The 23,403-nt window shown below is 44.4% G+C and overlaps 1 protein-coding gene across 1 annotated transcript; it reads right to left on the bottom strand.

The window, feature by feature from the left end:
* Positions 1 to 20,058: 20,058 nt before the first annotated feature.
* On the bottom strand, positions 20,059 to 21,485 carry MAGEH1 (MAGE family member H1). The gene has a single exon (XM_060087359.1). The coding sequence runs from the start codon at positions 21,243 to 21,245 to the stop codon at positions 20,586 to 20,588; it is 660 nt and encodes a 219-aa protein (XP_059943342.1). The 5' UTR covers positions 21,246 to 21,485; the 3' UTR covers positions 20,059 to 20,585.
* Positions 21,486 to 23,403: the final 1,918 nt, after the last annotated feature.

Raw genomic sequence — 23,403 nt, forward strand, 5'->3', positions numbered from 1 at the left:
TCAGGTCTGACTATGTAGAGACTCTGAAAGAGAGGCTTGCCTGGGGCCTCAGCAGAAGGGAATGAATGTGCAGTTGATATTGAGACAGTATACACTGGCACCTGTAACTTTTTTAAATACTGAAATAATTCCAAACCAGTAAGTATATATGATAGTACTTGTGAGAAGTGGTAAAGTAATGATATAAATTGTCACCTAAATCATTAGATGGCATGCTGACCCCTGCTAAATGGGCATCCTATTGCAGTGACATCTGAGAAACATCAATGGTGCTTATTGACTGCAGGCTTGGTCTGTCTCATGGTAGCCAGTACAGTTGCATTTTCCATTCTTTATGAAGTACTTAGTACTTTAGAACAAGTCACTACTTCAACATTAACCTAAAATTACATAATTGGTGCTGCTACTGAATACAAAGGTCTTTATGTTGACTTTTTCTTACTGGTTACTGTTTTTGATAAAGTTGTCAATGGGGACAATATTTTGATATCTAAAATTTTAAAATATTTAAATTAAAAAAGCAAAAACATGCAGAACTATGAGACCACCAATTTTGGATAATTTATCTCAATTTTTATGTTAAATATAAGAGCCATAAACTTCTGCATCTCTGGGAGAATAGAAGAGATATAAAAATAAAAATGAATTGCCTGGTCCATCTCATAGCATTGTGAAAAAAAAGAGTAGTCTATATCACCTTTTGAACAGTGTAAGAATCTGTTTTAAAAAAAAGACAATGTATATATATGACATGAAAATCCATTTGATTATTTAAATTTAGGAAGGAGTGGTTTATTTTATATAATATGATTTTTAATTTATATTTTGAATAGATAATATGCACAGGGCAGAAATTCAAAATGTACAAAACTGTATATAGTGAAATGTTTCCCTGCCTCTCCTGAACACAACCTCTAGCATCTCCCTGCAAGAGACAGTCACTATTCCTAGTTTCATGTGTATCTTTTGAGAATTATTCTATGGAAAAACAAATTTCAATGTGTACTATCTAGTTCATTTTTAACACAAATGGCAGTAAAAATATAAACATTGTGTCTCCTAGAGTTTTTAAAACTAACAATATATCTTAGAAAGCATTCCACAAGAGAATATAAAGAACTACAAAATTGCAGTTGTGAAGGATGATAAGTATGGAGATCTAATGTACATGATGACTATAGTTAATAATGTACTGTGTGGAATACTGGACATTTCTAAGAGAGTAGATTTCAGGTGCTGTCTTCATACACACAAAAATGGTAAATGTGTGACGAGATGATACATTAATTAGTTTGAGTGTAGTAATCATTTCAATATGTATGTACACATTCAATATGTGCATATATATATAAAATCTCAAACCATCATGTTCTACACCTCAAATATATACAATATTTACTTAACAAATCATTCTTTAAAAATTGCACTTTGGTGATTATAATGTAAAAAAAATGAACATAAAGGGTTACCTGATACTTAAAAGGATGCATAAAATTACTGATATTGATAACTTTAAAGAATTGCTTTTTGGAAGATATTTCGGTTATATTCTACTGTTTGTCCTTTCAAACAATGATACGAAGAATATACTTGTACAGCATCATTTCCACATCTATGTGTCTACCCTGGAACAAATACCTGGAAGTTTATTCAAAAGCTGTTCCCTGGGTGTCTACTGAGTGCCAGGCTGGGGCCTCATGCTCAGGATTACAACATGCTTAAGTTTCACACTCAAGTCGCATCACACAGTGACGTAACAACGCATGACCCATTATTGTGAACCCCAAATCATGGTTGTCAACATCAACAGTCAGGGGATAAAACAGCCACAGCAACTAGGGAAGAATGTAATTCATTTACCACTAAAAGCACTGTTGCTTTCAGCCACTATTTGGGGAGGCCGCCATAAGAGCTCTACATTTTTCCCCCAACCTTCTGCACCCATCTGTGAAACCCAGGACTTTTAATGTCCCAGGGAGAGGTTTTCTGGGACAGAGGGATTTGGGCGCTAAAATTGGGATAGTCCTGGGCCAATGGTCACTCTTCAACTGTCTCAACCAAAGAACTTTGTAAAATTTTACTTAAAATGTGAAATTTGGAAGGAACACCATCTGAATTAATTTACCAAACTTTATTGTCTGTGCTTGAGAGAATGGAGTTAATGAGAAAATGCTCTGATGAACATGTATTACAATTTGCAAAGGTGTTACCAGTGTAATGCCAGGGAGAAAGGCTGGAATTTTAGCCCACCTGTCAGATAATTTCCCAAATGTTTTACTTTGGTGATAAGTCTTCAGGTTCAATTATCTCTGGCTGGTGCACAAAAAGATGTAAGGTAAATATTCCCAATATTTCCCAATAAACTTTATGTTTACCACCTTACTTCAAATAGCCAGCAGAGTAAATTAACATTCTGAAAAACTAGACATTGAAATGCTGAAAATAGGAAGAATACTTGGACCTCTACAGGCTCCCTATGGTGACAGAGCTGCAAAATAGTTTAGAAATCATATCAAGCAATGTCTTCTATACACTTTAATAGAAATTGGTTGTTAAGCTATGACCTCTATCATGTGTCAAATAGTTATATCATAAATAGTTTATTCAGGGACAAAAAGGAATATACTTATGATTTTCACTTATATAGTGATGTACGTATTGATTTAAATGACCATATCATTTGTAAATTATTTTGAATATCATCTTTGCATGTATGTGGTCTCAGGTTTCTTTCCCTCGCAGGCCCTCCTTTAGAGATGGAAGAGGTTCTGAAAATAAGGATAGATTCTCTTTCAGCTCTCAGTTTCTTCTCTGATTGTTCATTAGGTTTTATCCAATTGCAGCTGTATTTTTAACCATCTCGAGTGTCCCCAGAAACAGGGGTTGACCCACTGTGTATGAGCTCGATGGTAAAAAGGGCAAGTGACTCCAGTGGTAGGTAGTGACCCTAGACCATCTTTTCTTCCTCTCCTCCTGCCAGCCCCCACCTCACACTTTGCCAGCAATTGAGAGACTTGAGGCTCCTTCCTTCCATCTGCCACCAGAGTCAATCAGACCTATGGAGATCAAATGCTGTGGATTTTTAGGGTCAGGTCTGATTACATCTAATTTTACTGCTTTGGAAACTGCAATTTGTTTAATGTGTGGGCAAATGTGATTCAATTTTCATATCTCTATGAGGACTGATATGCCTACATTCACAAAACGAAGTCAAGTCAAGTAAAAAAAAATCAGGTTATACTATATACTACAAAGATCCTATTTATAGTAAGATCGTAGTCATCTAGAATATGCACATGCACAGAATATAAGAGGGGAGGAAATATATTGCAATACAATCAGTGGGGATTTATGGTGACAACAGTCAACTTTCTTTCCTCTTTCTTTGTTTCTACAAACTGTTGTCATGTGCCTATGCTATATTTTCACGATGGAAAGATTGCCACCCCCTGTCTCAGGGTAATGGATCCCCAGGGACAGGGGATCCCCTAGGCAGAAGTTCCTAAAGAGTGCAAGATTCCTTTGCTATACTGCAGTTGCTCTGCAGATGGTGCTGATTTTCGGTAGGAAGTGTACCCTTGGTTCTGACCCCTAGAAACCTCTCTGCACCTTAATTATGTTCTCTACCAAGCTTACATTCTACATACGAGAGAGCAAATAAGTCCTGTCACCTGGTTTCTTTTAGGTAAGAAAATTTCAAGCACACCACCCTCAGCATCCTTACCAAAGGCACATATTACTGTATACATAATTTGTTCATATGTCCTTCAACAAGAACAAAAAAAAGTGATTAAAAAAATAAAATATTGTCTAAGAAATCAGGAAGACATCCCCTTTATTCAAAGTTCTTTCTCTAGGTAAATAAACATTGTTTCAAGTTGCAGAGCCATTTCCAGCACTGCTTGTTGAAGATTGGCTTATATCTGCCAGAATCTACAATTGGCATGACGTCCATGAATATGTGACTGATATTTCACAGACATTTTTCTTATTTCACTTGCTATTGTTCTCATGAATGTGCCTTTTTTTTTCTGTTCCTCATCTCTTGCCCCCACATTATTACCCCCAGTAATCCAAGCATTTCATTTTTTATTTTTAACTTTTTATTATGGAAAAGTTCAAACACATAAAAGCAGAAAGAATAGAAAGAATATCCCATGTACCCATTAAGTTCAGAGTCATCAATTTCAACAAGCATTAACTTTCTTCAATTCTTGTTTCATCTATCCCCCATCATACTTAAACTTTTTTTTCTGGGGTAGTGTGAAACAAAGCGTAGACATCCATTCATTTCACCCAGAAATTCACTTTAATAGGTAAGGACCAGTTTTAACATAACCACGGCACAGTATCATACCCAAGAAAATGAAAAAGATTGACTTAACATCATCTACTACCCAATAGCTTTTCCATTCCCCCAGTTGTCTCATAAGTGTATTTATACAGTTTGTTTGAGAAAATTAGGATCCGAAAAGTTCCACACATTATATGTGGTTGATATGTCACTTAGCACTTTTTTCTTACATCTTTATTGGAGTATAATTGCTTTACAAGGGTGTGTTAGTTTCTGCTTTCTAACAAAGTGAATCAGTTATACATATACATACGTTCCCATATCTCTTCCCTCTTGCGTCTCCCTCCCTCCCACCTTCCCTGTCCCACCCCTCCAGGCAGACACAAAGCACCGAGCTGATCTCCCTGTTCTATGGCAGCTGCTTCCCACTAGCCATCTACCTTAAGTTTGGTAGTGCATATATGTCCATGCCTCTCTCGCCCTTTGTCACAGCTTACCCTTCCCCCTCCACATATCCTCAAGTCCATTCTCTAGTAGGTCTGTGTCTTTATTCCTGTATTGCCCCTAGGTTCTTCATGACATTTTTTTTTGTCTTAAATTCCATATATATGTGTTAGCATATGGTATTTGTCTTTCTCTTTCTGACTTACTTCACTCTGTATGACAGACTCTAGGTCTATCCACCTCATTAAAAATAGCTCAATTTCATTTCTTTTTATGGCTGAGTAATATTCCATTGTATATATGTGCCACATCTTCTTTATCCATTCATCCGATGATGGACACTTAGGTTGTTTCCATCTCCGGGCTATTGTAAATAAAGCTGCAATGAACATTTTGGTACATGACTCTTTTTGAATTATGGTTTTCTCGGGGTATATGCCCAGTAGTGGGATTGCTGGGTCATATGATAGTTCTATTTTTAGTTTTTTAAGGAACCTCCATACTGTTCTCCATAGTGGCTGTATCAAGTCACATTCCCACCAGCAGTGCAAGAGTGTTCCCTTTTCTCCACACCCTCTCCAGCATTTATTGTTTCTAGATTTTTTGATAATGACCATTCTGATGGGTGTGAGATGATATCTCATTGTAGTTTTGATTTGCATTTCTCTAATGATTAATGATGTTGAGCATTCTTTCATGTGTTTGTTGGCAATCTGTATATCTTCTTTGGAGAAATGTCTATTTAGCTCTTCTGCCCATTTTTGCATTGGGTTGTTTGTTTTTTGTTATTGAGTGGCATGGGCTGCTTATAAATTTTGGAGATTAATCCTTTGTCAGTTGCTTCACTTGCATCTTTTAATATACTGTATTCCCCCTCATTTTTTCCGTGCCATTTATTTGCTGAAGAAAATATAATCTGCTCACTTCTTGCCAGGACTGGAAAAACAGAGGGACCCTCGTTTAGAAGCCTGGCTAGGACACAATGGCAGTCACGGTTTTCCTGGTCCTCAGGCCAGAGGGTTGGGTCTGGGAAGACGCTGGGTCATTCCTTCCTTCTTTCTTCTATGTGAAAAATTTGCTTTCGTGTGCTTCATGTGTACAACTTTTATAATGAAAAATAGAAACATAAATAGAAACAAAAACCCTTAATCAGATCATGCGCCTTGGTTTTTATTGTCATTGTGGAATGGCTACATATTCCACATTCCATTCATAGGAATTAGGGCTCATCTCTCCACATCACTTTTTGACCCACCTATAACACTCCAGTCCAGGGAACTGTCTCAAACAGTTACATTCCCTCCTTAGCTTTAGTGTGAACTGTGGTGAATCTTGGCAGGATTCCTTGGAAAGGTTGCTCTCCTCTACCCAAGAGGAAAGATTCTTAAAGACGTCCCCTCATATTCCCAGGAAATAAAGGCCCCTTGGACCCACTCCATTCAGATCTTACTAGGTTCTCCAGGGAAGAGCAGTAGAAATTGGAGACTCGTGTGTCAACTACCACCTTCACCTCTGGGGCTCCCTGCCATCTCCTCTTGCTTTCTATTAAAGAAAGGAGCAGTCCCACCTTGACACTTCTCATCTAACTAGGGTCACTAGTGGTGACAGAGGTCGAGGGTAGTCTTCGTGATGGTCTCACCATCTGTTGCTTTCAGTATTGGGTACTTTCCAGAAGTAAAGCTGTTTATGGGGATACTATCTGAAATAATAAATGTAAGTTTTTGTCATTATTTTTGCAATAAATATTTTACCTTCTGACAGTCACAATGGCCCTGGGATGGGGAAAAGTGTGTATTTTCCCTTGAGACGAAGGATGGCATGATATGAGTGTTAGGTCACTGACTCTTGAATAGAAGAAATAAAAGAAAGTGTTTCCTTCTCAGATGTGTGGGAAGAGGAAGAGAGAGAGAGAGAGAGACAGACAGAGGAGAAAATCAGTTAGATGTGTGTGTCCTGATATCATCTTCTGAAAAATTCTGTAAGTAGTGGTATTAGATGGATGGGACAGCTGGGTATAGAGGTGGAATGTGCAACAACACCGGGACCATTATGACAGTTGGCAGATGAAAGATTTTTTGAAGCTTGTGAAGACACTTCACTCAGAGTGGATAGGGAGAGAATAGACATATGTCTGCACTCCTGAACCTTCCTCAGTTCCCATTTGCTTTAGAAGAGATCAAGAATACCTCACCAGCAACATGGAAGTGTGCAGAAGGCAGTTGCATGCTTGTTGCTGAGCACACCAGAGTCCCTCTAATGGGGATGAAGGGATGTTGGGGCACATTGGTCTACAAAGTGGGGTGTGCACACACACATGAGGTGGGTAAAAAGAGCTATTGAGGTGTTAAAATGAAACATTAGAAATTCTAAGCATATAAAAATGAAAAAGAAATTTTTAAATTAAAAAAAATCACATTTTTCTCATTTCTAATTTTATTGGATGTTTTATGATGATTATTGCATACTAATACGGTGTCAACAGTATGTAATTTGTAAATTAATATACATATATTGGAGATATGTGCTCAAAATCTTTTATTACTGCTGCATGTATTAGATTCTCAGGCTACTGTAACAAATGACCACAAACTGGGTGGTGAGAACATCAGGAATGTATTTTCTCACATTTCTGGAGGCTCGACATCTGAAGCAAGGTATTGGCAGGGCCAAGCTCCCTCTGAGGCCTCCAGGGCAGGATCCCTCCTTGCCTCTTTCTAGCCTCTGGTGGTTGCGGCAATCTTTGGTGTTCCTTGGCTTGTAGACGTTTCACTCCAATCTCTGCTTTCCTCTTTACATGGCATTTTCCACCATGTGGGTCTGTGTCGCCATGTGTTCTCTATTTTTTATGAAGACAACAGTCATACTGGATTTAGGGTCCACCCTAATACAGTATGGCCTCACGTTAACTAATTACATGTGCAAAGACCTTATTTCCAAATAGAGTCACATTCTGAGGTTCCGGGTAGACATAAATCTTTGGGGGCACACTATTCATCCGAGTGCAGTGTGAAATGAAAAATGATTAGAGACCATTGTTGTGGTAAATATTACACTGGGCACACTCATTGGAGTCAGCTTTGAGTTGCAACCAAATCTCAGGGGGACCCATAAGTCTAGCAAGAGAACAGTCCAATAAGGAAGCAGTATTCACACTGCATAGGCACATAAGCAGAATCCAAAACCAGCACTCAGACTGTGGGCACCTGTGTACTGCCACCATGATATAGCTTAAGCGGAATCCTTTCCACCAATCCCCAGACATAATTTTATAGAGGAGAGGAGAAATAAGTAGAACTTAGTCTTGACTCAATAAGTGCCTGAAATGAAGCGGCCAAATTGGAAGAGCCTGAGGAATCTTTAATCATGAAATGTAAGTGGTCATCCCCTGTCCGCCATTAGTACCCATTGGAGTGTGTACTGGAAAAGCAGGATTAGTTGTGGAAAACAAAGAAGGCATTTTGTCTTTGTACGACAGAGCCTAGTGTATTAAATTTTGTGATTTTGTTAACAGATGGTCTGTGAAAATGGGCCTCCCTCTCAATTTATGGTGTTTGTATCCCTCTAGTGGTTTCAAACTTCACCTAAAAACTGGCATCTCCCATATTATATGCAGTTTGAACCAGCTCACAGATAATGGAGGGCAGTGCTATTTAATGTTTAAGAGCAAAGTACATAGCTTGGACTTGGACAGACTTGGTTTCAAATCCTTGTTCTGCCACTTGATGGGGACATTGCATGTCCCTGCACAAGCAACCTAACCTCTCTGAATCCCAGTTATCTGATCTGGAAAATGGGGGATTCTAAACCCTATCACATAGGGTTGTCATGAGGGTGAAATTATATAATACAAATATAAATACATGCCCAGAACATAATAAGTTCTAACTTAATGTAAGCTATGGCTATGGATTACATTCCTTTCTCATTCAGGAATCTGCCCCAGGATCAGGGGGTGAATCCTGTACCACCTTCAGAGCATCCCAGCAACTTTCCTGGCTGTGCTACTGCACAATTTACCCTTAGGGTAATGTTTCATCACACGTGCCCCCTAAGCTTTGGTGGTCTTCATATTTTAAAATAATACCGTATCCTTCATTTAAAGATGAGTGAGGAAATATTCTGCTATCGCTTGATTTCCTTGTGGCAGCACCTCACTAACTTGAAAGTCTGTATCATCTCTGTCACTGACATCTATTTCACTAGATGCTCAAAAAGATCCATTCACTCACACATCTAATATTTTTGACTGTTTAATGTGCACGAGGTACTGTTCTAGGAACCTGAGATACAGCAGTGAACTAAGCAAACAAACAAACAAAATCTTGACCCTATAGAGCTAGCATCCTAGTAAAATAATGATGAGAGGATTGACCCATGGATGGACCCTCTGGCCATAGACTCTGCTGTGATTTCCAGAGAAATCAGACAGGACAGACAAGCTTTTCTCCCCACCTTAGTGGGCATGTGACCAGCTTCATAGTACACTTTCTTATCTATTCTTATATTTAGCAATGATAAGAATCATAATATCTGCTTAGCCCCCCTTGCACTTTACAGAGCAGTTGCATACACTGAACCTCATTTACTGTACCTCATCTTGTTGAGTAGGTATTAGCTTGGTTACATCCACTTTACAGTTGATGATGTTGAGACTCAGAGAAGTGAAAGGATTTGTCCACTGTCACACAGCCCAGTGAAAGTGAGGAAGCCAGTCCTTCTGATTCCAAATCCCATATTTGTAAGTAGTAAAAACAGCCCCAACCCATAAGGATTGAGAAAGTGGAGGATCATAAACCGGAGTGTGCAGGGCAAAGTGTGTGTGTGTGTATGTTTTCACCAAAACAGAATGTTTATCAAGGGATGAAAGACAATTGCCTTAGTGCACTTAGTGATGTTTCTGCAGCCCTGTGGGCTTCTACCCACAGCCAAGCACGTAGTACCAAACCCGGCGGCCTGCTGGTTGACTCGCATGTCCTCCCTTCCCAAGCACCACAGTGTCTGACCCACCTGAGTCTTACTCTCACTGTACAGAGATCTCAGTGGCAGCAAGGTGCCCACTCTTGATCACGTGGGACAGGAAAAGATAGTCATTTCCTACCCATGTACTTATTAAGAGATAAGCACCCTCTATAGTCTTCCAGAGCTGGGGTAGGGTTAGGGGTAGATATGGAGAAGGAGCTCAGCTGGCACAGCCAGTCCAGGCTTGACTTCTCTGCCTTAGGAGGGAGACATGACAGGCGAGAAGCTGGGCTTGCTACCACCATTGGGGTCCAAAAGCCGCAAACATGACTTCTGGCTAGTGATTCCTCCTTCCAATAAAGCAGTACACAGTGGGGTGCAGTGAAAGCGGATAGCTACCTGGGGTGGTAAAAATGATGCATCCCACCACTTCCCCCATGGCTTTTCCATCTCCATATTGGTGCCAACTGCACTTATGGAACAGTGTTCAGCCTACATGTGGAAACACGGATGCTGATATGGATAGACTGTGGGCTACGTTGAGGAAAACTCTAGCATAGAGGTCTAACTGGGTCCCTGCTACAGGTACAGCTTCTTCCATTCTCCTGGCATGTCCAGTTCTGACAATTTTCTTAAAACTGGTAATTCAGAGGCATTTTTTTCAAAATCTACTTCCTGATTTTATTCTCATACAGTCTCTTCACTGATCCACACACTTCTTGCCAGAACTAGAGAGCCACATGGGTCCTGATTAGAAGCGTGGCTGAAGAATATTGGGCTGATGGTTTTCCTGGTGCTTGGGACTTAGGGTCTAGCCTAGACGGCTTCACTCCCAGTTGCTTGACTCCCTACCCTATGGGAGTCTTCCGAGAGAGGGCAGAGGGCTTTGGGGGCAGCAGCTACACGGTGAGGGGAAGGAGGAGCCATTTCTCCTCCGCAGGCAGTGTGTGCTAGTTGACCAGGGTCCTGTGTTGATGCCCTCTGCTGCTGATGATCTTCAGAAGTTTTCACTCGATGGGTTTCTTAGTTATAGGTCCCAAGCCTCATATCAAAGGCCAGCATGCCATGGACTGAGGTTTTCTCGGGGACTCACTCTGATTTTATGGAGCTGGAGGGAGGAAGGGGCTGCCCGGAGACCCCTTGGGGGCTCTGAGGAAATATTCACTGTGTTGGCGGCTCTGGGTCACAGGGCAGGATTCCCCGGCCTTCCCTCGTCACATTTCTTTTTCCTTCCAGGTAACTGTCTGCTACTTTGCATGATGATCTCCCATTCCCTGTCCTGACATGTAAGTTGCTTGTACTCCTTCAGCACTCCCTGCACACGTGCACTCTGTCTTCTTTCAGGGGGCGGGATTCTTGAGACTAGTGTTTGGAGAGAACAGCAGATATACCTGTTTTCTTTTCACAGCTACATTCCTAGAGGGTCATGCCAGAGGGGAGGGAGGCCTCACAGCAGGGAGAGGAAGGAAGCAGCAAACAATGAACAGAAGGAGCTGAGAAACAAGCTGCCATGTCTCTGGCCTTTGGAGCTATCCAAGCTGGATACCAGGAACCAGGTTCTTCTGTGACCCAGGGCTCCAGAGAGGCTGTAAGTGCCACCTCCTCACAGTAACGGCTGCTCAGGTCCTGGAACCATGTTGCCCACCCTCAACTTTCCCACCTTAATATTTTTGTGGATGATGATGATGATGATGATGATGTGTGTGTGTGCGTGTGTGTGTGTGTGTGTGTGTGTGTGTGTGTGTGTGTGTGAAAGAGAAAGAGAGAGAGAGAGAAAGCCTGTCAGGTCACTAGCTTCACATCTATGTACTCTAGGCCTGGGGAGACTGAAGAACAAGAGGCTTAGAAATGCATCATTAACCTGCCGTCTTTCTCAAAATTGGGGTAGTTTTGGTAGACATACCTTGCTTCTCCTTCTCGTGTGTGTGTGTGTTTGTGTGTATGCATGTGCCCACATGTGTGCGTGTTTGTCTTAGTGAGTATACCTTTTTGATAATGTGTGTTATTTGCTAGGTATCTGTGCATGTGTACATTTCTGGGTGCCGCATCCCCCCCAAAGATTTTCTCTCTCTTTTTGTGGATATATATATGCGGGGTGGTGTTGGGGGTGAAGTGTGACTACAAGGTGCCTACGTATTTTTAGATATACTTGCGGGTGTCTAAGTGTATGTGGTGTGTTTCTGGGCTGTACATATGGTGAGTGGGCCAAGTGGACTAGTGTGTACACCTGGGTGTGTGCTTGCCTGCCTGGGAATGTAAGCCTGTAAGCACACTCTCAGAAGTGAAGATTGAGCTGACATCCCATGTGGGAGAGCCTTGACATGTGTGAGGTGGCTGGCTGTGGGTATAAGGGGATGCATGTACACTTTTGGGGAGCAGCGGATGTCCTTATCTATGACTTGAGAGGCAAGGAAGAGTTGTCACCTGCTGGGGAGAAGAGACACTTACTTGATCACTATTGGGGCCCAAAACATGCCTGTCAGAACTTGGTCAATGAGCAGAGAATGAGAGCTGGAGCTGCTGAAACAGGAAGAGATATCAGAGAGGTCAGGAGGGCCAGATGAGCATGTAAAAATAGGAGTAGTCAGACAGGCTTCCAGTACTGGGAGCACAGAGCAACCGTGTCAGGAGCAGACTTGAGGTTACTAGAACAACCCATGGTATGCCGGCTTCTGTAGAGCTGCCTTGGGGACTGGGATGAGAGGGGAAGCCCATATGAAAGACCAGACATGGGCCGTGGACAACAGGAAGATATGCTGAAGCCAAGGTGCAGAGGAATATGGTGGGAGGGTGGGCCCTAACAGAGAGCAGGAAAGGAAAGAGTCTCTGAGGAAAAGGAGACCCCCTGGTAGGCTCTGCTGTGCTGCCACCTTCCACTTACCTCAGCCCGAGGGTCAAACTTTCACGGACTAGCCCAAGCCAAGCCCTGGGGTCTGTGCCACTAAGAGGTTCACCAGACTATGTTGATATGCGCATCGACTCTGATGATCAGCCTTGAGACAAAGAGCAGTTCTGTCTATCTGACGTTTGTAGGGTCTTATTTTACTTGTTGTTTCGTCTTTCCTTTTGCCCCTTAGTACCCTTGAGGCAAATAATAATTTTGTCACATATGACCTGAGGAGCAAGGTGATTCCTCCACAACAAGGGTGAGGAGACCAGAGTTCAGGAACAGCCAGATGCTCTGAACTGCCCCGGGTGCACACAGTGAGGGGCAGCTGTGATAAATGTTCTCTCCCCAGCTAGGTAGTTCCTCTTCAGCACTGCATTAATATGTGTATGCATGAGAGTACAAGAGTGTGTGTGTGTGTGTGTGTGTGTGTGTGTGCTTTAAACTGCCCAGATGAGGGTTTTAGAGCTTCCAGCTGCCTGGTGCATTGTCTTGGAGATGGGGGACGTGTTTGCAGATAACCTTGATTGGAGGGAAGGAAGTGAGGGGGACTAGTATCCTGAGAGGAGCAGTGTGGGTTTGGCAGAACTGGTTCAGAGTCCACGTTCAAGTACAGGGTTGGGGATCAGGCCATGCCATGCTCCTCTGCACAGAATGCAGCTCGGCCCTGGCACTTGGGTCCTGGCAACTGTGTGAACTGCTGAGGACAATATCAACATCACGAGGATCATCATCTTACTTGGAGGCTGCACTGAAGTTCTCTCAGTGGACTTCAAGATTGCTCATTGGAGACTATAGTGAACAGATAGGTCTTGATAGCATTTTGTGTTACCCTTTCGAGACTTCCACACAACTGTGGGAATCTTTGCCAAGGCAGCTGATGAGGTCACCAGTGATAATAGACGGGGATCTGACTGTTTGGGCTGAAAATTTTACTCCTCCAACTGTTTGCTAAGTGCCCTTGTCCAGTCCACCTGACCAACTTGTGTAGCACATCTCTAACTTGTAAAATGGGGATCACGATATAAGCTCCATCACTGAGTTGTTTGGAGTATTAAAAGTTACTAAGGTGCTCTGAAGTGCAACTGGCACATAATAGATGCTCAACACACAGGGAGGTTCAACAAATAAGGCAGGTGCCTGACCTCAGCTAGAAGAGCTCAGGGGGCCAGAAAGCCTCGCTGACCTCTACCCCATCCAGTAACGAGATGATTTGCAACTCCTTGTGCATGCTCTAGCCCTCCTCTTTATGCAAGGGCCACGTAACCTCCTGCCTTATCAAATTTACTGCTCCAAAAAATCTCTCTGCCTTCGCTGTGCTGTTGATTTCACTCCTCTCCGCTGTGTACTCCATCAGCACAATGCTGTTTCTGCCATCTGAAGTAAATCTTCTCACGACTCCCTCTTCCTCCACCAGATGCTGACCAACTTCTTTGCCCCCCTTTGCAACAAAACTCCTTTTAAGACTTGTCTGTACTCACTGACTCCCCCAGCTTCCATTCTCTTAAGCCTGTCCAAAGCAGGCTTTATCATCCACTTCTCCAATGAAGCTGCCCTCATCAAGGTCACCAGGGACCTCTGAATTGCTAATTCCAGTGCTCAGTTCTCACTCCTCCTCTTATTTCACCTGGCATCAGCACTTTGAGCGTAGTTGACCACTGGCTCTCCCTTGGTACACTTTGCCTCACATGGCTCCCAGGACACTACACTCTCGGTCTATAGCGCTGCCGGCCACTTCTCACTCAGTCTCCTCAACTGGTGCCTCCTCACCTCCTCTTCTCCCTGATCCCTTTATGCCGCAGGTCTCTGTCCATGATCTTCTTCTCTTCTCTACGTACACTCACTCCTTAGCCAATCTCAAATAGTCTCATGGCCTTCTAATGCCATCTCTACATCTTAGGCACAACCTTTCAGACACATTCCTGACTTCTGTGAAACTGAATTCTGAACAACTGCTTACTCAACTCATATGAATGTCAAAGAGACATCTTAATTCAATATGTCCAGAACTGAGTACCAGATATCCTCCCTCACCTATAAAACCTGTTGCAACTAGAGTATTCCCCGTATCCATTGGCAGCTATCCCACTCTACTAGTCGCTTGGGCAAAAAAATGTGGAGTCAGGCTTGACTCCTCTCTGACACTCCATATCGAGACCATCAGGAATTCTGTTAGGTCAGCCACAAAGTGTATCCAGAAACTGAGCAGTTCTCATCATATCTGCTGTGACCAGGATGCTCCAAACCACCATCACCATCTCTAGCCTGACTTACAGCAATAGCTTCCTACCTGGTCTTCCTGCTCCCACCCTTGCCTGTTTTCTCTGTATTCTCAACATAGTAAGTAATCAAAGTGATCCTTTCAGAAGGTAATTCACATTGTGCTACTCCTCTGCTCAATCCCTTACTGCCTCCCTCCTCCCACCCCCCTCACATTCACTGCAAACAAGAGCCTAGTTCCTTACAATGACCTACTAGGCCTTACATAATGTGGGATTCTGTTCATCTCTCTGACCTTATCTCCAGTTCTTGTCCTTTTTGCTCACTCCACGCCAGCTGCACTGGCCTCTCCACCCTTCTCCAGATGTGCTAGACGCTCCCAGGCCTTTGAGCCTTTGCACTGACCGGTCCTTCTGCCTGAACAATGCTTCCTTGATATATCAGGAGGGCGAAGCCCCTCACCTTCTTCATTTCTTTGGTCAACTGTCACCTCCCCAGTGAGGACCACCCTGCTCACCCATTAGTATTGAATTTAGTACTCCCTTTATTTCTGGGCATTTTCCATCTGCCTTACCCTGTTCTGGTCAGTTTACCACTGCTCCTTCCCCCACCAACCAGAGCACTTATCACCTTCTAGGTCCAGTATACTTTGTTATTTAAAAGTTTTTGTACAAGAGAGCTCGTGATTTGTTCATATATGTTTCCCAGGTGACTGGCACAAGTAGACCTTTGCAAACACGTGTAGTGTGAGTGAATGGATGAATTATTTGAAAATCACAGCATCCAAAATAACGTAGGCCCAGCTATTTTTGAGACTTCACAGGCCGAAAATGAATCAACGGGTTCCTTGATCAGAGTTACAGGAGAAATTTCAGGCACTTCTCATGTGTTGCCCATTTTGAGATAACCTTTGCAAGGGTGTTGTTTGTCACAGGAACTGAGGCAGAAGTTGACCAGTCAAGAAGTGGGCCTGATTTTCAGCAGCTGTTGGTGGGCTCTCCCTTCCCCTCCAAGTCACCCTGTGTGAGCTTTATGCCTGTTAGGTGATGGGTACAAGCCAAGAGTCCACTTTTCCTCCCAAAACCTGTTCTCCAAGCTCTGGATTGCTCTGGAGTTGTTCTTCTTATATAGCTTTGGCTGAGCTGAGACTCTCCTTTGTGGAAGGATCCTCACACAGATTTTCAAAGAAATTCCATTAGCTCTTTGAGGTTTAACTGTTTCATGACCCGCAAGCCCTGGAGTAGCCTGTAAACCAGTCTCAGTACATCTTCATACCAATCACCTTTCTCCACCGCCACCACGACTTCAAAATCATTTCCTTCAGAAAGCTGGAATTCTATGCTTCTGCCAAAGGAAGGAGACAGAGGGATCCTGACTGCTTCCCATCTCACGGGGGTGAATGTGAGCCCAGGCAGAATCCACATCTGTCTTTCACCATGACCGTGGTCTGCTGTGCACCTGGCAAATGAGGCCAGTGCCACAACACTGGGCCCAAGGAGGACACCCTTCAGCCTGTCTTTTTGCATGGGCAGATACCCACTGCTTGCTGCCTGTGTCCTACCCCAGGAACTCCATTCTGCTCAAGTTAAAAAGTCCTCCTGGGCCATTTTGCCTTCCGGGTTGGAAACATCATCAATGAGCAATGTTGCAGGCCCAGAAAGGTTGCTGTTTGGTTGTTCCACTGTGCGACAGCCAGGACCTAGGATTTGAGGATTCATGGAGTGCTCAGGGTGGCGAAGTTTATGAGCAATGTGTTGTGATGGGGAAGACACCCTTGTTTTGGAAGAAAATTGTCATTCTACAGAGAGCAATGCCTCAAGGATGCCTGGCAATTGGGGCCGCAACAAATGAGAATAAACGAACGCCCACAGCTGCTTAATGGCTTCTTAATCCTACTTTCCCACACCTCCTCACCCCCTCCAGCAGGCTCCTTCTCACTTTTACCCTGGGTTGTGATCAAGTTTGAAGACAAAATACTTCCCCAAGTCTGGGTGGAGCCCCAGGTGTCCTGGTGATGATGCAGTCTGCTTGTCGTTTTCATGTAACAGTGTGGGCTTTAGACTTGGCCGACCCTGGGTCATTTCCAGGGCAGTCACTGACCAACTGGTAACCAACCAGGTAACCCCAGCAACTTGCTTCTGGTATCTGACCCTGAGTTTCTTCCTCTGTAAACTTGCCCTAGTGGCTCCTACCTTGCCAGACTGTTGTGAAAGTTGGAGACAATGTATGCAAACAGCAGTCAAAGTGCCTGGCACAATTTAGGCACTCAGGAAATGTCAGCTGCCCCTCTTGCTATGCATTGAGGACTTCTGGGCTCTCTACCCCTGAGTTCCCTAAACAGCTGGAGTTTTCTAGAACCCAGAAACTCAATCCACTTCTGTGGCATCTTGGCAACTAAAAGTGCAGCTTTTCCACTCACTTTGTGGAGACTCTGCTGGGGTGGGGCCAGCTTAGGTTGCTGATTTACGAAGCAAGAGGCTCTTAGCTTGTGTCCTATCTGGATACTACTCAAAGCTGAAAGAATTCATGTAACTGAAACAATGAGTAGTATCTTTTGCCCACCACCTTCTAGAAGCCCCTTTCCCTGCCTGTCCCTCAGCCCTGTCATTCATTTCACAGCCACCGGAAATCCCGCCCTTGTTCAGTGTTCACCTGAGCAAATGAAGATTAACTCTTTGCAGTACCAAGGCAGTGTGTTGGCGTGGGGAGGGGTGGGAGACACACTGAACTTCCAGGCCAAGGGGGGAATGAGCCTGGGCCATTGGTTGCTCCCTTGCTGGGCTGGGGAAAGTCACCCAGTCCTTGGCGCATCGCTGGGGAGCCTCCTGCCTGAGGCCTTCAGGATTCCAGCAGTCGTCTGTTTTACAGTGCAGCTTGCGGTGTACTCCCACTCTTCTCACCCTTTGTCCTGGGCACTGCTGATTCCCTGACTGAATTCAGCTTCTTGGACCATACTTGCAAATAGCCATTTTAGACAACTGGATGATTATTCCCCACCAGAGCCAAAGGAAACCTGGATTCAGACAGGGTTTGGAAGGACATTATTTCTTTCCCTGAGGTAGCTGGCACTTCCTGCAAAACGGGGGAGAGGGGATGGTGGTGGCGGTGGTGGTGGTGGTGGTGATCTTACTGACCTGACAGAAATAATGTGTGGCAAACCCCCAGTACAGAGATGCTCAACAAATCTTTGCTCTGCAGGTTCTCCCACTTACTAGTTGACTAACCTGGAGGTGACTGACTTCTATGAGCCCCTTCCTGTAAAAGGGGGAGAGGTTAAAGTCAGCCTTGTTTCCAAAAGGATTTGAGGCTACAGTTGGGGTTACTGAGAACTGTCCCACTGACTTCACATGTTTCCTTTGAAGATAGAGACCTTGTGAGTACATTGGCAGGCAGAGTAGGACAGCAGGGTGATCTACAGGGAAACACTCTGGATTTACTGGGAATGGACATGGGGTCTTGTACAGGATCTGTCACTTGCCACCCCGGTGGCTCTAGACCAGAAAGTCACTCAGTAATCTGAACCTCAGATTCATACCTTGTCTACCTCTGGAGCGGGTATGGACAAATTTGGCTCCTCCAGGGCCAGAAACATGCCTTCTGATCTTCCACAGCCTCGGTGTCTGTCACACTGCCTGAATCAGAGAGGCTCCCACTATTTTCTTGTTTGCCGAATGAATTTGGAGCCGCTGAGGGGTCATGCTTCCTACTTTTGTTCGAAGCCTCCTTTGCCTGCCGGCTGATGTCTATGGGTCCCTGGGCCTTTGCCAGAAAGTCAATTGCTAACTTACCCTGGGTCCAGTGACTTTGCCTGGCACACAGGTGGAAGCAGGTAAGACTGCCTGGGGGCAAAGAAAGAAGAAGGTGCCCTGGCCACTCTTTTGTGTGTGACAGCTGCTCCCTCTGAGACCCAGGAGGCTAGATGGGGCACCCTCCCTTGGTGATCCCTATTAGGGGACTTAGTTCTTACAGTGTTTAGCTCTCGGGATAAGTGGGGTCGGCTTTAGAGGTGGCCAAACTTCTAATGCGTGCTCTCTGCCTGTAGCCGATTTGAATATGAGGGATGACTCCCACCTCTCCAGATGTGCCACAGGGCAAGGTAGAGGATTCAGAAGCCCCTGGTGATAGAATGGATGGGAAGAGCATTGAGCTCCTTGGTACAATGAGGAAAGAAAGTGTAAAAGTTCCTGGAGGTGGGAAGAAACCTGATACCACAAGACTTCATACACCATGGGCCACCATGCCAGGTAGCCCTCTGGATTTAAATACACTGGCTGAAGGAGAGAGTCAAAGTGCTAATCCTGCCCTACCTGCCCACCACCCCCTACCCCGATACACCCACACTTTAAAGCAATTTGTGCACCCTAACAAGACAGTTCCTGAGAGAGGTGCCAGTTTACCTTTCAGAGATACCACAGGTCGACTCCTCTCTCTGGTTCATCCAGGAGGCTCTGCTTTTATGGAGCCTTTTTCTTTTCATTATTCCGGGATTATCATTATTATTAACCACTTTTGTTCTCATTAAAATTAGTCGTAACTCCTGCCCTTTGAGACTCTAGCCCCTGTTCCCCTCTTCCCCACCTCATTCTTTTTTCTCCACTTTCCGCTTGACATGACCCTAATACTTCAGTAAAAAATTTGTTTCTTCCCTAATGTCCATGCTGCCTTTAGTGCCTCAAGTGACTCCCTTCCCCATCTCCAATATTACTTTCAGACCTCAGGTTGTCACTAACCAAGAATTTTCTGACAGTCCCATCTTTCTAATTTCTCTAGTACCCTACAATGTCCTTTTGCCTGCAACCACCCCTCTCCCCCTGTCCTCCTCTCAAGCTGATTTAAGTGCATTTTCTATTTCCACAGCACCCTGTGATGCTCCCTTCCCTTTGTCAATGCCCCATCCTCCAAGCCGGGTCACGTTTCCAAAAAATACCTAATACACGCTATTTTCATAGTATGCTCTGATGTCCCTTTCAAATCCCCCCTACCTTATTTAAGCATCTCTTGGATTTTCATAGCACCCTATCATGCCCTCTTTCCTGTCCCACTCTCCAAGACAGGTCACATAAGCTTTTCTACATTTTCATGGCACCCCATGCTCACTCCCTATTACAGCATTTACCACACTGCCAGTTTACATATTTGTCTCTCTCACATAATCTAGAATATTCTTTAGAGCTGAGCACTGTGTCTGAGGAGTATCCCCAGAACCTACATTGGTGCCTCACACATAAGTGGTGGTCAATAAATGGACAAGGTGTCCTCGTCATTAAGCTTTTATTTTTTTCTATATTCTGCAGTAACTAAGCAAAATCAAGGTAGTTGTCAATTTTCTTTACACAACAGCAGACACAAAGGTTTTCAGAATGGCAAGACATAAAAGAATTCTCCCATCCTTCTCTCACATTTTACTGGTTATTTCAAACTTTTAAGAACAGCCTATTTTAATGATATAAAATATGTATCAGATCACAGAATATGATGCAAAGACTTCAGTTTATAACGTTAGCAAAACTGTTATACTAAATATCAATGACTGAAAAAAATATATCTCCTTCAATGGTATTTTAAAACATATTATGACCTTAATCAACACTGTATTAAAATGAATGAAATTTACAATATTCAAAGTAAACGTTCTGTTTCTCAAACAATTAGCACTGATCACAAATACCAAATACAGTGCCCCACTCCCCATTACATTCAACTAAGGACCCAGATGATCTACTCCTTTGGGTACCTTTGAAGCTCTTTCCAATCCCCCTCAAGAGTGCGCTGCATATTTCCCTAAGGGGCAGAATAACCCCTAGCACCTGAATTGAGGATAGCCTCAACTTCTGCATCATCATCAGAATCCCAATCGTAATTACATGGCCAGTCCTTGGAGCATCGGTTACGCACCCTTGCCACAAAATGCATGACTTTCAGCTTGCTTGATTCCACGTGTGCTCGAGGTCCCCAGAAGAATTCGTACTCCACAGGACTGCTACGGGGCACCGGCTTATAAATCAGGTACCCTCTGCGCACAAACTCTTCTGTAACGACCTTCTTTGGATCTCCAAAGATGCTGTGCTGCCGGCCAGGCTGCATCCCCAACTTTCCCAGCACTTTCCAGACCAGGGCCTCCTTGGCGCTGTTGCCCATGATGAAGATGAGGGCTAATATAGACATCAGGAGACTTTTCTTGGTGCCTTGAAAATTGCTCCTGGCTACCGAGGGCTTCTGCGCTAGAGCAGTGCTCGAGGCTTCCTCAGGAGTGGTGGAGGCCTCCTCTGGAGTGCTTGGGTCTTCCTCTGGGCCGCTCAGGTCGTCCTCAGGGGTGCTCGGGACCAAAGAGGCGGCCATCGGGGTCTCGGAGGTTTCTGAGGCCTGTATCTTACGATTGTTGCGGTTCTCTTCTGCGGCCCTTGCGTTACGGCGACGCCGACTCTTTCGTCCCCGTGGCATATCTTCTGCTAGGGGCACGGAGCCTATAGCAATCCTAGGGAAAGATGACTGTAACCTCTGCAGAAAAAAGCTATCTCTACTTTAAGAAGTGGCCGCCGCTGAAGCCACCAACGTCAATAGAGTCTTTGTAACAAGCGAGACGTTTTCAGCTACAAAGCTAACACCCACGCAAGCCGACTTTCACTAGCAGCCGCCCCCAGCGCTCGCCCCAGCAGCAAAGCACAAGAATGCAGGGCTGAATTGACTCCGCCTCACCTGCCACGCAATCCCCAAACTCCAAAAGGAAGTGGGCGGTTCCTACAGGCAGACTTCCGCTGTCAGATAGAAGAACGGACAGGCCTAAGCAGGGGTGGGACTAGGGGAGAAATGACGGCTTGGGATTGGCAAGGACAGGGGTATGTAAATAAGAAATAAATATAGGGTTCCTGCATTTTTCAGTCTAGTACAAGATTGGCTGGCGGGTCTTGGGAAAGAGTGTGTCTCTATTCTATTCCCAGACTGGGGGTGTGTTTGAGACAATGGGGGAGGGACAGGAGTGTATTCTTAGAAGGAATCAGCTGCTCCCAGCTCTTCTTTCCTGTCTTGGCTTACACAGCATATTCATTCACAGGCCTTGTTTTCAGAAGGTGGCTCTGTGTATACTGATTAATTCCTGGGCTCGCATAAGACCCAGATAAGATGGCTGTGGCCGAAGTTCTGGGTGATGAGAGGAGATGGGACTGCAAAAACGAACAGTGTGCAAGAGGTGCAGAGCCTTTAAAATGTTATATATTCAAGAGATTATTAAGCAGGGCACTGACTGGATCAGACTTGCATTTGTACGGCCTCACAGAGGAGCAGACTATTGTCTGGCAGGTCATTTAGGAAGCACTTAGAATAAGAAGCAAGAGGGAATGAAAGTGAGCCTTAAGGTGGTTGCCATGGGGATGGAGAGGCAGAAAGACATTTTAAGGGCGATCACTGACAGGCTTTAGAGACTGATTGGATGGAAGTGGTGAATAGGGAGTGGGTGGTAGAGTGCACGTTGGCTCCAAGGTTTCCTGGCTCCAGTCTACCTGAATGCCGGATTTATTTTGCTTCTTTCTTTCACTCTGTAATCCGAATATAATTCATAGCATACTCTAAACTTTATCCACTCCAGGTCTTGGCTCACTGTTTCCTCTGTGTGAAATGCCTTTCCTCTCATCTCCAATTACCTAAATTCCAACTGATTGCTCAGAGGCCTCTTCCTCCCTGAAGCTCTTCTTGGTCGGCACAAAAGGGTAATGAGCCCATTTTTGTTCCCCATTTTTTGCTCTCTATAGCAAGCACTCCATATCTTTCTTATGTCATTCCAAAGCTACTATTTTGCACAAGTCACTTCACCTCTCTGAGCCTCCATTTCCTCATCTAAAGAGTGGAGTTAATTAACGTACCAGTGGTCTCATAGGGTGGTGAGAATTAAATGAGAAAATAAATAAAAAGCATGCATCACACAGAAAGCACAGCCTCTGTCTCTCACAAGGTGCTTCAAGCAGTGTGTGAGAGCGGCATTTAATAAATAAATGCACATTGAAGGAATACATGAAACGGAAGATTTTGTGCATGTTTTTACCTGAACTTTTTTTTTTATTTTTATTTGGCGGTACGGGGGCCTCTCACTGTTGTGGCCTCTCCCGCTGCGGAGCACAGGCTCCGGAAGCGCAGGCTCATCGGCCATGGCTCACGGGCCCAGCCGCTCCGCGGCACGTGGGATCCTCCCGGACCCGGGCACGAACCCGTGTCCCCTGCATCGGCAGGTGGACTCTCAACCACACTGCCACCATGGAAGCCCTACCTGAACTTTTTAAAAGCAAGTGGATGCTTTATACTCGCTTGGCTGGAAGAGGTGAAATGTTTGTTTGACAGGATTTCAGATTGTAATCCCAATGAGGGAAGTGGTCCTGTCTCTCCCCTTGATGTCTCCTAGCCCTTGGTAGAGTTGGTAGAATAGGATATGTCTACACGCAGTGAATAAGTTCTGGGGTGGGAAAGTGTGTCCCGTTTAGAAAGCAGAATTGCCAGCTGAATCACCCAACAAGGCCCAGTCCTCTGTACATGTGTAGAAAGGGAATGCCTGGTACTGAGGAACTCAATATGAGCATTGAACTCAGATATGGGAACATGAGTTCTGGCCCAG

Source organism: Mesoplodon densirostris, chromosome X (assembly GCF_025265405.1).
Source record: "Mesoplodon densirostris isolate mMesDen1 chromosome X, mMesDen1 primary haplotype, whole genome shotgun sequence".
NCBI classification, from domain to species: Eukaryota; Metazoa; Chordata; class Mammalia; order Artiodactyla; family Ziphiidae; genus Mesoplodon; species Mesoplodon densirostris.